The 17394-nt window shown below is 39.2% G+C and overlaps 1 protein-coding gene across 1 annotated transcript in view; it reads right to left on the bottom strand.

Moving 5' to 3' along the window:
- ptpn2b (protein tyrosine phosphatase non-receptor type 2b) overlaps positions 1-16791 on the bottom strand; it is a 30984-nt gene extending 14193 nt beyond the window's left edge. Inside the window, exons 1-7 of the mRNA XM_066674400.1 lie at positions 16578-16791; positions 14180-14270; positions 12673-12773; positions 8916-9014; positions 3151-3288; positions 1555-1764; positions 110-268 (exon numbers count right to left, since the gene is read on the bottom strand). Of these exons, the coding sequence (XP_066530497.1) occupies positions 110-268; positions 1555-1764; positions 3151-3288; positions 8916-9014; positions 12673-12773; positions 14180-14270; positions 16578-16634 (855 nt within the window). The 5' untranslated portion in view covers positions 16635-16791. The remainder of the gene's footprint in view (positions 1-109; positions 269-1554; positions 1765-3150; positions 3289-8915; positions 9015-12672; positions 12774-14179; positions 14271-16577) is intronic.
- Positions 16792-17394: the final 603 nt, after the last annotated feature.

The following is a 17394-nucleotide window of genomic DNA, read 5'->3' as shown; positions in this document are numbered from 1 at the left end:
TGTGCTCTAGAAATTTGCTGGGGTGTAAAGTGTTAATAAAAGATGAAGTGTCTGAAAAGTAAGCAGCGAAATTGCAACATAATGAATACATGAGGTGTCCATGTGTCACCTGCACTGAGGAATCCCCCATGATGTATTTGGCACCCTCCAGCACGGCCATGTAGGAGAAGCGCAGCTGGTCGGGAGTCTGAATCAGACCCATCCTGTACTTCCTCATGTCCAGCAGCACTCTCTTGATGTTCACTGATGGGTCTTTCCGCTTCTCCATCTTTGAGGACAAGAAGAGAAGAGAGGCTTTCACATTGAAGTAAATACAATAACATTTAGTTGTTAATTAAATACCTGTTAATATGAATTTTCCAGGTGAAATTTAGTCCTCTACAGATATAAAATTTAAGTTTGGCATTTTCCCTGCCATTTTATTTATTATAGTTTTGCATTGCTAGTCTCTCCAGGGAGAGTCTGGTACCATTTGCCTCTTAATGTGGTCAAGAACCGCCTTTTACTGCAGGAAAAGAAACTGAACTCACATCACCAGTCTGCTGTTTTGGCCTGACGTGTAGAAGGAGGCAGTCTTTCATGTCGGACCAATACCAAAGCCAGTACAAAACAATACACAGAAGTGCGTATACGCGGATGTACAGAGAGCCAATCAGAATGCAGCTGGCAGAATCCTGACAGTGAGGCCAGGTCAGTGCACTGAAAATATCAGACTCTATATCAACTAGTGGGTGGAGCATCTGTGGTTGAGACTAACTAAGTACTAAGACTAAGTGTCTTAAAATATAAGAATCTGCCACAGCCTTTGCAAAACCCAGTTTTATCCTGGGATGAGGGTGTTAGCCTCATATCTGAGTGCGTGGGTCGAGTGAAGGGTTTTCGTCTCTGTGCAGTTCAGCTTAGTCTCTGAGAGATTGGTGCTGGAGGAGCAGATAAGTGATAAAATAAGTGAAATAAGACGGTTCTACACTGTTTAGAAGCACAGCTGGCACTAACATGCACTTGTGGTTTAGCACACCACAGCAGGTGTTATTCCAGCAAACCGATGCTCAAAATACACACGTTTAGAGATAAAGCCTCATACCTGTGAGTGAAGGATCTTCACGTGTCATAAATAAAAACAGCCTCATTTTGAGATATCGTTCATATTTCTAAATACCGCGGTATACAGTAATATTGTAATATCGCCCAACCCTACTGGAGAGTCAAAGGTTCCGTTTCAAGGACTGGCAGGGAAAATGTATCTGTGGCTAATGTGCCCCGGAACAAGGCACCTAACTGGCTCCCAGTAATCCAGGCTGGCAGCCCCCTGCTCCAGTTCTGTGTGTGTGCTCACTGCCCCTTTTTGTGGCTAAGAAATTGCTCACTGTGTGTGTTTATGTTTGTGTGTTCACTCCCACAGGTGGGTTAAATGCAGAGAGACAATTTCCCCAAGAAGAATAAAAATCATTGACTGTGTATTAAATGTGCAGGAGTGTGTTCTCTGTGGAGGAAGTGTCTGTAGGAAACACAACCGGTCATTCTCACAGCTCCATTCGTGTTTTTGATCCTCACCAGTACGAGGCAGGTATCCACCAGAGAGAAGGTTCCAGATCGTCCGATCCCCGCGCTGCAGTGGACCACCGCCGGACCGTGGTCTGTCCCCAAACATCCTGACTCTCGCACCTTAAACAGAAAGTTCAGGAAGGATGCCGGGGATTCTGGGACGCCAAAGTCTGGCCACGTTGTGTAATGAAAGTGATAGAGCTGTCTCGTCTCCCCCGTCTGAGCAGAGAGAAGAGAAATATTCAAGTTGAACAAAAATAAACACTCATTTATATGTTATTACACAGGATTTTAGAGCACGGTGACTGTAGGTCATTGTTCATGAAGCTAAATTATGTCAACATGAGTCTTTCATGACAACTGACAAACATCCATAAAGGCTTCTTTCCACCAGTGGCAGCAGTGATACAAGGTGCCTTAGCTTTACCCTAGAGTGTGTTATTTTTGGTAATTACGTAAAATTGTAACTGTTTTCCTGTAATATCTTATTCAGTTCAGGGTCACGGTGGGTCCAGAGCCTACCTGGAATCATTGGGCACAAGGCGGGAACACACCCTGGAGGGGGCGCCAGTCCTTCACAGGGCAACAAAGACACACACATTCACTCACACACTCACACCTACGGACACTTTTGAGTCGTCAATCCACCTACCAACGTGTGTTTTTGGACTGTAAGAGGAAACCGGAGCACCCGGAGGAAACCCACACAGACACAGGGAGAACACACCACACTCCCCACAGACAGTCACCCGGAGGAAACCCACACAGACACAGGAAGAACACACCACACTCCGCACAGACAGTCACCCGGAGGAAACCCACGCAGATACAGGGAGAACACACCACACTCCTCACAGACAGTCACCCGGAGGAAACCCACACAGACACAGGAAGAACACACCACACTCCTCACAGACAGTCACCCGGAGGAAACCCACGCAGATACAGGGAGAACACACCACACTCCTCACAGACAGTCACCCGGAGGAAACCCACACAGACACAGGGAGAACACACCACACTCCGCACAGACAGTCACCCGGAGGAAACCCACACAGACACAGGGAGAACACTCCACACTCCTCACAGACAGTCACCCAGAGGAAACCCACGCAGATACAGGGAGAACACACCACACTCCTCACAGACAGTCACCCAGAGCGGGAATCGAACCCACAGCCTCATGTTATAAAATAGCGGTTATACTGACACCTCGTGATCTGGATGTGTCAGAGATTCTGTACTAAATGTATTTAAAAAACATGGATGCACCCAAGTTGGGGACCTGCTCTTATGACTTCTTTATTTCATGTGAATTCTACTTAAAAGAAAAATGTGATCACGTTCATATTCATTTTCTGAAGGTAAAAATGAGTTATTGCCTCTTTAAATGCAACATGAACAAAGGCATTTAATAACACATGAAGGCCATGATAACTCAAGTTTTACACGTTCAGTTTGATTGACCTGTGTTCTGAGAACACACACAAACTAATTTGTCCACGTGAAATTCTGCCAATACAAACTACTTGTAAAAGAGTTCTTTCTTAGCCAATCAAACCCAGTTCTGGTTCTGACGGAGATTTGAACATTAGAGGGACCCACGTTTGCGTTCTGTAGCTCCAGCAGCCGCGTGGTGTAGTAAGATTTAACGTCTTCTGATAGTAGCCTCACGATGAAACGTGTGTCTCGAAATGACATCTCGTGTTCTTCCTGCGTCGGCCAGTACTGAGCACACTTCTCCTGAGAGAGAGAGAGAGAGAGAGAGAGAGAGAGAGAGAGAGAGAGAGAGAGAGAGAGAGATGATAATGAGTGGCAGTGTAGGCACTTTAGACTTGAACTTTAACAGCTGCATTCATGCCATAATCGTCAGCTACAGTTCTTCATCGTAAAAATCTTCTTTTACTCGCTTCGGTTTTTGTTTTTAAATTGGATGTGATTTCTGCTGCTGTGTGTGTTTTAGAACATGGTTAAAGACATTTTTAGATGCAAACGACATCATGGAACTCCCATCTTCCCTCACTTTTTCCTTGCCTCCCTCCCTCCCTCATATTTAGGAGTGTTCAACAAGAAGTGCTGTTCTGTGATTTGCTTCAAATGACTGAAATGTATTCTGTAGATGGGGGGTTTACAAATCCAGACCTTGGCTCCAGGTTCCAGGCTGGTATTTTATGGTATTGTGTCATACCGGTCCATGACTGTAAAAACCCGGCTGGTCTGTAGTCAGACCTCTACTGCAGATGATTTCAGGTCTAAGTTTATAATGTGTTTGATCAGAGGAGGCTGGGTTCCCTGTGAGTCCTGGTACTTCCCAAGATCCGAGGATATTCCTCCCTGCTACTTTCACCTTTGGCTGCTCACCTGGGGAAATTCATTTCCATTCATTCATTCATTGTCTGTAACCCTTATCCAGTTCAGGGTCGCGGTGGGTCCAGAGCCTACCTGGAATCATTGGGCGCAAGGCGGGAATTCACCCTGGAGGGGGCGCCAGTCCTTCACAGGTCAACACACACACACACATTCACTCACACCTACGGACGCTTTTGAGTCGCCAATCCACCTACCAACGTGTGTTTTTGGACTGTGGGAGGAAACCGGAGCACCCAGAGGAAACCCACGCAGACACAGGGAGAACACACCACACTCCTCACAGACAGTCACCCGGAGGAAACCCACGCAAACACAGTGAGAACACACCACACTCCTCACAGACAGTCACCCGGAGGAAACCCACGCAAACACAGTGAGAACACACCACACTCCTCACAGACAGTCACCCGGAGGAAACCCACGCAAACACAGTGAGAACACACCACACTCCTCACAGACAGTCACCCGGAGGAAACCCACGCAGACACGGGGAGAACACACCACACTCCTCACAGACAGTCACCCGGACTGTCACCGGGAATCGAACCCACAACCTCCAGGTCCCTGGAGCTGTGTGAATGTGACACTAACCTGCTGCACCACCGTGCCACCCGAAATTCATTTCCATTTTGTTTTAATTCTCAAAGTTTGTGAAGCAGCTTTGTGGCGCCATTAGTTTGTAAACAGTGCTTTACAAATGACTTTGACTTGAGTTGAGTGGATTTCTCTGTGACAGAAATGAACACAACTTGCAGCAGGAGGACAACAGTTCCAAATTCGATAAGGCACTGTTAATGTCTTAGGTACTGATCCTGTGATTCAGAGCATCCAGTGACAATCCGTGAAAAAACGCAGACATGAAAACGTATCTGAAATGACACGGAATTCATTTCACTGCCATCTTCCCGACAATAATTATAATCATACACAAGATGTAAAATATCCTACGCCAATCCCTTAGAGCTTCACACAGGGCCCACCCCCCTCTCTTTCTACCCGACAATTCTGGTTTATTAATCAGAAACTAATACACTACTAACGTTACCTCAAGGGGCGGATTGTACATAAAAACCAGCTACAACTAATAAACCCAAACTACTCAAATACCAAAGCACACTTTTATATTCTTTACGTTTTAAACACTGTTTATCATTTCTGCTATTAATATTTTCCCTCAGACGTCTCGATCCGAACCTGTACAGATGAAACTCATTACTGATACGGAGGCCAGCCTGATTAAATATAATAATAATATTAAAAATAAATAAATAAACCCCAACCTAAACTGATCCAGAAATCCCAGGAAGGAATTAATACTTCTTTAAAGCTGATATTACTGTCTGACCTACATCTAAAAATGAATATTTATTAGTCCCTGCCTCCTGGAAAATCTCAGGGTCTCAGGAACACAATCACATTAATTCAGTTTATCAGGTCACAGATCTGCGGGGGAGCAGAGTGCGCTCTGTTACGTCCGACAGAGTCAGGGCTCTTTAGGCTTTAGGTTTACTGTGTGTGAGCGTGAAACCATCGGTCATGAAGGAAGTCAGTCATGGTCAATGTTTAACAAGCATTCGGCACCAGAACAAAGTTTCCCTGGAGGTCTAAAACAGAAGAGTCACAGGCTGAATTCCCCTCTCCTTCTAGAGCACTTATTAAAGGCTTACTGTCGGACTCCTGTCCTGCTGGGTTTGTCATACAGACAGATTGGAGTATGTGAGCGTCGTGTGTGTCTAGCTCTCCACACTGATTTTATACTTGGCAGCACATGAACGTGAGATATCTTTTGGATTCTAGCCGATGATTCTGAGTAAACAGGGAAGCACTTCTGTAAGCCGCTCTGGACTGGAGTGTCTGCTACTTTATAAATATAAATATAAATGTATTAATTAGGATTAGGGTTATATCAACTGGTATTTAGGTCAAAAATGTTGCCAGGTGTAAAACGATGCACCACTTTCAAATCCACAGTGTGACCCAAAGCATTACTCAGAGGAGGGAGACTTCTAGAAGCTGTGGAGATCCTTTCGTACAGCAGCAGCCCATAGCCCTGTTATGACTGTGTATCCTACTCATTAAGTTACTATCATTGAATAGTTTATAACAGAAGTTAGAATTAGAATCACTTTGTTGGCCACAGAGGAATTAGTTCTCTGCATTTAACCCAATTCATGTAGTGAAACACACATTCACACACACTAGTGAACACTAGGGGGCAGTAAGCACAAACGCCTGGAGCGGTGGGCGCACGGGGAGCAGTTAGGGGTTAGATGCCTTGCCTTAAAGGCACTTCAATCATGACCTGCCAGCTCTGGGGAAAAGGATTTACAGCGAGTGAAGTTTTTTGCCATCATCTGTCCCATTATCCATTATTAAAAACGTAACGATAAAGTCACTGAGGGCTGGATACAGTTGTCTGACAGTCTGAAGCCCGTTTTGGACATGATTAGTGAGGAGCTGGGATACCACATGATGTCAGTAATATTTATGATGGATTCCCACTTCTAAGAAATCATGGTGAAAATAACAGAGATGGGTGCGGCTTGTTGATTCGCACACTGCCATCGCACAGCATGGATCACACACACAGCAGAGCTACTGGAGTATTTACACTGTCACCACTGTTCTGAGTACAGCCCTCCCACCAAAAATATCCACCTCTCATTTTTCAATTAAAACCGGCAACGGCTGCTACAGTGCACAACATTCCCAGAAGTGATGCTTTAGGTCATTGTTAGTGTTGTTGTTTCATTCAACACTTGAGGTTATCCTCATACTTGACCCTTGTATTTCATCACTAAACACATCCTCTAGCGCCTTTGTTCTTAAGAAAACCTGCCAAAAACTCCTTTATCGTGGTCTGTTTGAATGGGACTAATATAACCTTTTTACTGCTTGTTTTACAGTAGGGAAAAGGCTTAGGAATCTTTTACACGCACACTCTGGAACAATGACTGAAATGGTCTATCCAGATCTCCAGTAGCACTGCTGTGTCTGATCCACACTGTGAAAAACACGCACATTCTTCGTGGAAGCTGTGGAAGATGTCTATTAACTGTGTGTTCTTTGGTTTGATGGCAATGCGTAGTTTGCTCTGTTATTTACACCGAGATTCATTTCCAGTGTGAATCCACCATAAACATTACTGCTGTCCTGTGGTAAAATGACATTACCCCAGCTCCCCACAGAAAACTAATCTCATCCAATAAGGCATTATGGCAGAAAGTGAGGGGCAGATACAAAGGTTAAATAAAGAGCAATGAATAGATTAATGCACTACAGAAATAACTGTTAGCTGCAGGTCTAGACCAAATAGTTTCATGCTTTTTGTTTTCTTCCAGGAAGAAAAATGATCAGATCACGTCAGGCTTTGTCCTTACACGTTCTAAGAGCTTTTTCTTTAAACAACAACAAAAAACACTCTGCAGAATGTGAATATTTCCCAGAAAGGGATTAATGTGGTGTTTTTCTCTTCTCTTTCTCTCTCACTGATGTCCTACTGCTCTGATACTCAACTACAGCACTAGCTGATCTCCCAGTGGTGAGAAATTCCTTCAGTGTGCTTCAAAGTGCACAAACACTGCTGCAGAACGCCACCCACACACTGAAACCATACGGACCATCACATTCAGCAATATTAACAATCTCCAGAGTAACCAAACTGAATCAGAGACAGATAAACACAGCCTTATCTGAGCCCCAGCTCCTACAAAAAGTCAATAAATGCATTGTGGTTATCCTCACTTTTTCAGGCTAGATGTTATCTGTGAGAACTGTGGTCAAGACCTATGAATATTTTTAAATTTTTGATGTGACATCTAATCAGATTGTGACCACAGAGTCTAATACAGCACCAAACCTGAACATGGGTATATTTTAGATGCATTCATATGTTATTGAAACTGCAAAGTGAATTCTATCTCTTCTGTCCGAATTTGAAAAATGATCAGTTAAACAGAAAAGGTAACAGAGCTTCAGCCATTAAACAAAACAATGCCCTCAAATTACAGTCGTTTACAGTTAAAGTGTCCGTGTCCATATCATGACGGTAAAAGATGCTCCCACACCTATTTTCCACTGTAGGCCTGTGTCACTTGTTTAATGCATGTGATCATTAATGTGTGAATTTGAAGCCCACCAACCCACACACTGTGAAACTAGACCCACCCAGTCTGTTTCCTGTGTGCTGCCGAAGTCAGAAAACATGGGATAATACGAGTCGTTCTGATTCTGCTCCGCTTCTGACATCAAGTGAAGACTTTAGAATATGGCCCCGCCCCCTCGTCTGAGTCTGTCCAATCACAGCGCTGGACCGGCGTTTATGTGAGAGCATAAAGACGAAGTTAAACGCAGCAAAACAGACACAACGAGCGCGGAGAAATAAGAGCACTGAGTAAAAACGGAGAAAACGAAAATGGAGAAAAAGAGAACAGAGTGAAAACAGCTAAAAACCAGAGCTTCTGCTCCTCGCTCCTCACTGCTGTGCGCTCGGGGTCGGGGTGAACAGAGAGCGGCTCATTATCATTTAAAGGAACAGGTGCTGAAAGCGGGCGTTCTGAACAGGGGCTGTTTACACAGGGGGAGAACACTGCTGTGGGGTTTTGACCATTTTAAGCAAAGGGTAACTCTATGAAGGTAAACACTCATTTACCAATGCTCTCAAAAGAAGTATTACTGATAATTTGGGTTGTGTAAAATCTTACATTAATCCCATATTTATTACTTTATTGCACCTGACATGTGGGATTTTTGTGTGAACCCAGCTGCTGAGCTCTGATGCTCGAAACTGTGCATTATTAGGACAAAAGTCACGTTTCAGATTTCAGACAAACGTTCTCACACAAAGAAAATAAATAAATGAGGCAAGTGAATGTAGTGTGGGGAAATCCTAGGGTTCTTGTCTGGGCAGAGAACTTCTTAGTAAAACAACTATTATGGTTTTAGTATGTATGTGTATGCGTGTGTGTTTGAGTGTGTGTGTGTATTTTAATGATACTTACTGAGCCTTTCTCTATCACTCTGTTCAGCATGATAACGGCTTTGGTTCTCTGCTCCCAGATCATCAGCCAGAAATGACCACAGGTACTCCTCAGTGGGCCCTGAGAACAAATACACACACACACACACACACACACACACACAAATTATATTTCTCAGAGAGTAAAGATGGGGTATTTTCATGAGTAAAAGTAGTGTTTCTGAGTAAAAGTGGAGTGGGTTTTTGAATAAAAGTCTTTGTGTGTAAAGTTGGAGTGTTTTAGTGAATAACAGTGGAGTGGTTTTGTGAATAAAAGAGTGTTTTTTTTAGTAAAAGTAGTGGTTTTTGTAGTAAAAGTAGAGTGTTTTTTAGTAAAAGTAGTGTTTTTTAGTAAAAGTAGAGTGTTTTTGTGAGTACAAGGGTTTTTGTGAGTAAAAGTATAGTGTTTTTTAGTAAAAGTAGTGGTTTTTTTTTAGTAAAATTAGAGTGTTTTTGTGAGTAAAAGTAGAGTGTTTTTTTAGTAAAAGTAGTGTTTTTGTGAGTAAAAGTAAAGTGTGTTTTTTTTAGTAAAAGTAGTGTTTTTTTTAGTAAAAGTAGAGTGTTTTTGTGAGTACAAGTGTTTTTGTGAGTAAAAGTAGAGTGTTTTTTTTTTAGTAAAAGTAGATTTTTTTTTCTTTAGTAGAGTGTTTTTGTGAGTACAAGTGTTTTCATAGTAAAAGTAGTGTTTTTTTTTGTAAAAGTAGAGTGCTTTTTTGAGTAAAAGTAGAGTGTTTTGTGAGTAAAAGTAGTGTTTTTGTGAGTAAGGGTGTTTTCATGAGTAAAAGTAGAGTGTTTTTGTGAGTAAAAGTAGAGTGTTTTAGTGAGTACAGGTATTTTTGTAAGTAAAAGTAGTGTTATTGTGATTAAATGTAGAGTGTTTTTGTGAATAAAAGTGGTGTTTTTGTGATTAAATGTATAGTTTTTTTGTGAGTAAAAGTAGAGTGTTTTAGTGAGTACAGGTATTTTTGTGAGAAAAAGTAGTGTTTTTGTGATTAAATGTAGAGTGTTTTTGTGAGTAAAAGTAGTGTTTTAGTGAGTAAAAGTAGAGTGTTTTAGTGAGTAAAAGTAGAGTGTTTTAGTGAGTACAGGTATTTTTGTGAGAAAAAGTAGTGTTTTTGTGAGTAAAAGTAGAGTGTTTTTGTGAGTAAAAGTAGAGTGTTTTAGTGAGTACAGGTATTTTTGTGAGAAAAGTAGTGTTTTTGTGATTAAATGTAGAGTGTTTTTGTGAGTAAAAGTAGTGTTTTTGTGAGTAAAAGTAGTGTTTTTGTGAGTAAAAGTAGAGTGTTTTTGTGAGTAAAAGTAGAGTGTTTTTGTGAGTAAAAGTAGTGTTTTTGTGAGTAAAAGTAGAGTGTTTTTGTGAGTAAAAGTAGAGTGTTTTTGTGAGTAAAAGTAGAGTGTTTTTGTGAGTAAAAGTAAAGTGTTTTTGTGAGTAAAAGTAGAGTGTTTTTGTGAGTAAAAGTAGAGTGTTTTTGTGAGTAAAAGTAGAGTGTTTTTGTGAGTAAAAGTAGAGTGTTTTTGTGAGTAAAAGTAGAGTGTTTTTGTGAGTAAAAGTAGAGTGTTTTTGTGAGTAAAAGTAGAGTGTTTTAGTGAGTACAGGTATTTTTGTGAGAAAAGTAGTGTTTTTGTGATTAAATGTAGAGTGTTTTTGTGAGTAAAAGTAGTGTTTTTGTGAGTAAAAGTAGTGTTTTTGTGAGTAAAAGTAGTGTTTTTGTGAGTAAAAGTAGAGTGTTTTTGTGAGTAAAAGTAGAGTGTTTTTGTGAGTAAAAGTAGTGTTTTTGTGAGTAAAAGTAGAGTGTTTTTGTGAGTAAAAGTAGAGTGTTTTTGTGAGTAAAAGTAGAGTGTTTTTGTGAGTAAAAGTAGAGTGTTTTTGTGAGTAAAAGTAGAGTGTTTTTGTGAGTAAAAGTAGAGTGTTTTTGTGAGTAAAAGTAGAGTGTTTTTGTGAGTAAAAGTAGTGTTTTTGTGAGTAAAAGTAGAATGTTTTTGTGAGTAAAAGTAGAATGTTTTTGTGAGTAAAAGTAGAGTGTTTTTGTGAGTAAAAGTAGAGTGTTTTTGTGAGTAAAAGTAGAGTGTTTTTGTGAGTAAAAGTAGAATGTTTTTGTGAGTAAAAGTAGAATGTTTTTGTGAGTAAAAGTAGAATGTTTTTGTGAGTAAAAGTAGAGTGTTTTTGTGAGTAAAAGTAGAGTGTTTTTTGTGAGTAAAAGTAGAGGGTTTTTTGTGAGTAAAAGTGAAGTGTTTTTGTGAGTAAAAGTAGTGTTTTTGTGAGTAAAAGTAGAGTGTTTTTGTGAGTAAAAGTAGTGTTTTTGTGAGTAAAAGTAGAGTGTTTTTGTGAGTAAAAGTAGTGTTTTTGTGAGTAAAAGTAGAGTGTTTTTGTGAGTAAAAGTAGTGTTTTTGTGAGTAAAAGTAGAGTGTTTTTGTGAGTAAAAGTAGTGTTTTTGTGAGTAAAAGTAGAATGTTTTTGTGAGTAAAAGTAGAATGTTTTTGTGAGTAAAAGTAGAGTGTTTTTGTGAGTAAAAGTAGAATGTTTTTGTGAGTAAAAGTAGAATGTTTTTGTGAGTAAAAGTAGAGTGTTTCTGTGAGTAAAAGTAGAGTGTTTTTGTGAGTAAAAGTAGAGTGTTTTTTGTGAGTAAAAGTAGAGGGTTTTTTGTGAGTAAAAGTGAAGTGTTTTTCCTGAGTAAACATGAAGTATTTTGTGTGCTCTCCTACACATGTCTGACTCAAGCAATTTTATCTACTGTGACCTTAAAGGCACGTTTCATATCTAACCACAGATTAAAGTGGGCAGTGTACCAAGCTTTAACTGCAAATTCCATCTAGCCACACCTCCCATACAATAGGTGTTTGTCTTACATTTCATTGCTGTTTAAAACTGAGGCAATGCAGGACTGAATACAAGTTAAACAATTAGAATAAACCCTATCACATTAAATGTCCTCTTCTGTCTTCATAGAAACAATATGGACAATCTAAAGCCACTGTCTTAATGTGTTTCTATGTTAATACTCCACTTTCTCTAGAATCGAAAGAGACAAGTATAACATTCCTAATGTGAAAAACAAATGAATAGCTGATTATGAAAAATGTGGCTCCTAGATGGGTTTCCTTCAAAGATAATTTAATGCACAAATATTTGAAACACTTCAAAAACTTGACACTATGGAATATGTAACAAGTTACACTTGCTCTAAATATGTGTTTTTGCCTTAAGAAAAACTGCTAAATCTTATATTACAGCAGAATAATAAACTTGTTAAGCATCAGTTGTGTTAAAAAACATTAAAATACATTGGATTAAGTCTGTTACATTATATCGTAGAACACTTCTCTGAGCTGAAACACATAAATCAAACCCAAACTTAAAACTTGAACATTTAACAACAATTAAACATTTAATCCCCACACATTTCTTCAATGACTGGTATGGGCTTGTTTTGAGATATGCCTCATCATATTTTCTTTTTTTCTCCTTTGGAATTGTGGCTTGAGAAGACTCATCACACTTGTCCATCTTTTGCTAGCAGTGCTCAAACGTGCACAGATCATTTGCCTTGCCACACACCCCCTGCAATAGCTAACAACTTTGGGAACCACTAAACTAATCAATATAAATATGGGTGTATTCTATCATATTTTGTCACTATCATATAAGACAGGATATAAAAAGTTACATAAAAGGTATATAAACTGTGATATTTATATATTGCTGGTTTTCTTGCTTGGAACCACTGGCAGTCAGAACTGACCTGAGTTAAGATGTAACTTCTTTGGGCTTCTTCCATCTCCACCAGGCTGGCGTTGATGTAGTCGTTCTCTGTGTTTCCCAGCTTCACTCGACTGTGATCAACTGATACATTCAGAAAACAAACAGAGAAGAGGCTTAGATAGAGAAACAGATATATACAGACAGACAAATGGATAAATATAAGCAGACAGACATATGTATAAATGTATATTTAGGCAGTGATGGAGATAAACTGGCAGACCTATATACAGACACAAACAGACCAACAGGAAACCACTATAGAGACTGATAAAAGGCGTCTATAAAGACACAGACAGACAGGTAGGGTCAGAGAGACTGTTTGGTAGTGGACCTCCTAATGAATGTGGAACAGCGTCATCCTTAAACCATAATAAACCAGTGGCGCTGGTTTTATTTTATTACACAAAACTTCTAACCGACACCAAGACACAGATAGTCGATACAGTGCAGCATTAAGCTGAATAAACCAATGTAACAGAACTCTGCCCTAGTTTACAGCTCCTACAGCATGAAAACGAATTTAAGAAAGGTATCAGAGGACAGAGATGTGAAAAGTGATACAAGCACCAACACCTGGGTCTGGGACAATAACCAACACAACAACAGGCGGGAGGACAGGGCCAGCGACAAGCTTGGACTTGACACAGGGGCTGACAACAGGACAAACCCGACGGCATGGAACTGTCTGGAGCAGTTATGTTATTTTACACTATGTCGTCTGCAGAGCATCATCCCATAGGGTGAAGTACCTTCAATTTGAAATAGAAACCACACACACTGAAATCTGTGACGTAACACCCATTTTCACTAAAAATAAGAGACAAAACAAGTCTTTATTAGAGATTTTAGAAATGCCCCACCCCCTCGTACGAATCTAACCAATCACAGCACTGGACCCACGTTTATGTAAGAATGCAAAGACAAGATTACACACAGCAAACAGATACAACAAGCGCAGAGAAATATGAGTAAAAACTGAGGAAAACTAGAACGGAGAAGATAGAGAACAGAGCAAAAGTGGCTAAAAACCAGAGCCTCTGCTCCTCACTGCTGTGCGCTCGGGGTCGGGGTGAACAGAGAGTGGCTCATTATCATTTAAAGGAACAGGTGCTGAAAGCGGGCGTTCTGAACAGGGCTGTTTACACAGGGAGAGAACACTCTTTTAGGCCTTGTGGGGGTTTAACAAAAACAGGCCAGATACGTTCCATTCAGAACTGTGTTTACTTGTAGAATAGTAAAGGATAAGTTTAGGACAACTTCAAGCAAAACATCGTAAAATAAACAGAACTTGCAAAGTAAACACAGCAAACAGATGGACCGTGGCAAACTCAGAGAAGATGGCACAAGACCAGACATAAAATGCAGAAGACAATAACTTCAGTCCAATGCAAGCATTTAGAAAGGTATGAAATGTGTGAATATTTCAACAAATACAGCATGAGTCAAGAGGCTACAGGGTGAGACACAAAAACTAAGCCATTACTCACAGGGACTGACGTCTCTGTATCTATTGCGGTTGCGGTTCTCTGGATACTTTGCCACTCTGAATGGACATTCCTGAGACTGGTTACGGATTTCCTAAAGAAAAAGAATATGCACATTGATGAAATGTTATGCCAGTAAAAGTTAAACCACCCTGAGCCTTGAGGAACATTCCTTATCAATGTATATACGTAATACACAGAGGTGAGAAAGACTGTGTAGGGCTGAATGATTTGGGGGAAATACTGATTTTTCTAACCCACATTGCAATTTAAATTCTTCAATTATTTTGTAAAAAAAATAAAGCTACTCATCATTTATTGCCAAGAAAGCAATCACATATATTCTGAATGTATGACAGTAGATTAATTTTTTTTTAAATAAAGCCAATATATTAAAAATTAATGCACACTATTTCAAGCAAAAATATTTGTAGTACGAGTGTGACGCACAAAACCAGCATTAATATGATGTTAGGTTTAATTTACTCACTTAACATATAATACTCAGCTGAAATGATTTGCTTTAAAAATATTTTTGTTACTCTTTATTATGTATCAAGCTGTAATTACAACTTAAATAATAACTAATCTGAATTAAGCTGAAGACAAACTTGCTGTAAATGTGATTTGGTCATAAAAACACTATTACAGCACAATAACCAACATGTTTAGCAGTATCTGAGCTTTTTTCTTATTGGATTAAGACACTTTAAGGTTATTTTAGAGTCTTTGAGCTGAAACACAAATCAAACCCAAATTCAGTTGCAGCTCTTCGCCTTTAATTTACAGCAAACTCAGACCTGGCATTAGCTTAGCTTAGCCTAGCCAGATAGCAGAAATAACGACATGTTCAATGTTTAATATAGTTTCTGTCTTCTAAAATCACAAACACTTCTAGTCGTCTCTGAATTTGGATTAAATTACCATTTGTGGTGAAATATATATATATAAAACTGGTGTAAATGCGTGTGTTAACTCAGGCTAGCAGCGCTAGCTCGGCTAACGTTAGCTCAACTCCAACAACTTAATTTTCTCAGAGTTGTTTTGAAAGATAAGCCTCAAATTCACAAAACAAAGCGCTGTAATGGTTATTTATATTGCGTGTTTTATTAAATCACGATAAAACCGGCGTTTCCTCGGTAATTGTGGATATAGAATTGAGGTATAATGTGAAATTATGACCAAGAATAAATGTAAAATTTGGAAAACGTTAGCCTCTGTATTTAAAATCAATTTCAGATGTATCTGAACGTGTAAAACACATTTTTTTGTAGTAAAGTCAGGCTTTAATTGTTTTAAATCAGTTGTAGATTGATTTAATGAACTCAGAAGTTATTAAAAGAGAATTAGGCGTGGGTCTAACTTTACACCATTCACCAAAATGTATTTAAGACGTGGAATTAAAAACTCAGTTCTCACTAAGCTGTGTGGACTGTAAATGTAGGCGTTTAAACTGCTGTATCTTGTGTTTGTTTCTCTCTTTCTGGCTGAAAATAGGAACACAGTCATATTCTCTCATTTCACAGCAAAAGGGAAACAAACGGGAACCACTTCAGCCTCGGATTTTTAACCAAAATTGATATATTCATATATTTAAGACCTTGACACAAATATTAATCAATAATCAGCCTCATTTTTAAGACTGGGGTTCAGTGTTTACTTCAGCATTTACACTGAAGGAGGCTGTATATATAAACAATATGAGTTTGTAGTGTTTCTGACACAACTGCTTAGTGTTTTATGTCAAAAAAATCTTTAGTTTCCAGCTGTGTTTACTTATTTTATAATAAGATCTTAATGTTTTCTTTTAGAACTAAAGTGGCCTGCAAGTGGTTAAAATTAAGGTCATTTCTATTAGGAAACATACATCCTATTTGAACACTAATGACCTTATTTTGAACAGGTAAAAGTCCCATTTAGACTTGTGTGGGACAGACGTCTTTAAAAACCATTTTTATATTCAAGATATTCAAGGTTCTTCCTTCACACGGGTCTTAACCACGTTTCTATGCTGTTTTACAAGATAATGATTGGAACAACACAGTTACATAATTTCATATCAGTGCAAACTAATCTCAGCTTAATGTTTAACACCATCTACTACACTGCGTTTACAGAAACCAGCTTCAAAAACACGTGTATCTCATTTACATTTAACCAATTAGCGTTAAACAAGGAGTTCTTAATGTTATTTCCAAGAGCTTTAAGAGCTGTTGTTTATAATAATCCACATTTCCTGTGAAGTAAGTCTAAATCAGCCGAGTGCGCTGCAGTGGAGAGAGAAACACACACGGATCCACAGCAGCAGGTCCGTTCTGAACAGGTCTGCAGTCTGTGATCCAGCAGCACCACGGGGTTTAGAGCGTGTCAGTTCTACACGTTTCTGTTTGGGGTTATTTACCAGATAAAGGTTTTGCCACCGGCCTTCAGAGTCAATGTCCTCAAACTCGTGCTCCATTTCTGCCTTTAATCTCCCAGCCTCTTCTTTCAATCCGAAAATCAAAAAACACAAAGAAACGTTAAGACTATACCCAGGGCTTAGTCATCTCTGGCGCCGACACTGCCCCCCCACCCAAATTAACAAAAATAAAAACTTAAAAATAAAACACACACACACTCACACACACACACACCCGCTCCGGGTTTGACATCTAACACTGGAGTGCGCAGAAAGGCGGCGCACCATTTGCGCAGAACGGCCAGGAAAAGAGAAAATAAAAGTAACATTCAAGTCATGATTAAATATAACATACATAATATATATATACACAAAATAATAAAGATAAAATAACAACAACAACAGAACATTAATGACCCATCAACGGGCTGTACACAGTTACAAATGTTTACAATTAAAAATAAATCATTTAGAGCTTACATTTAAAATAAATAACATATAATAAAGGGGGCATATTATAATGTTATTAAATGATAACAAAGTCAAATTAATATTAAGTTCTACTCATTAATGATAATGATATTTAAATTTTATATGAAGTGTAGGGATGGAGTTTTAGTAACAAAAATTGAAAGTTTAATCTAAACCTCTGTATTAAAACTGAAACTTACGTTCCCTAAAATTTAACCAAAAGTATGTTAAGAATGAAAGTAAAAAAAAAAAAAAAAATGTGCAAAAACGAAAAACGAAACACGACATATGACCATGGCACTGAAAGAAAGAGAAAAGGACGTCTTAAAAGGACGGCGTTCTACTAATT

Source organism: Hoplias malabaricus, chromosome 6, assembly GCF_029633855.1.
Source record: "Hoplias malabaricus isolate fHopMal1 chromosome 6, fHopMal1.hap1, whole genome shotgun sequence".
Classification (NCBI taxonomy): Eukaryota; Metazoa; Chordata; class Actinopteri; order Characiformes; family Erythrinidae; genus Hoplias; species Hoplias malabaricus.
Note: the sequence above shows the minus strand (reverse complement) of the source record. Positions and strands in the feature narration are given on the sequence as shown.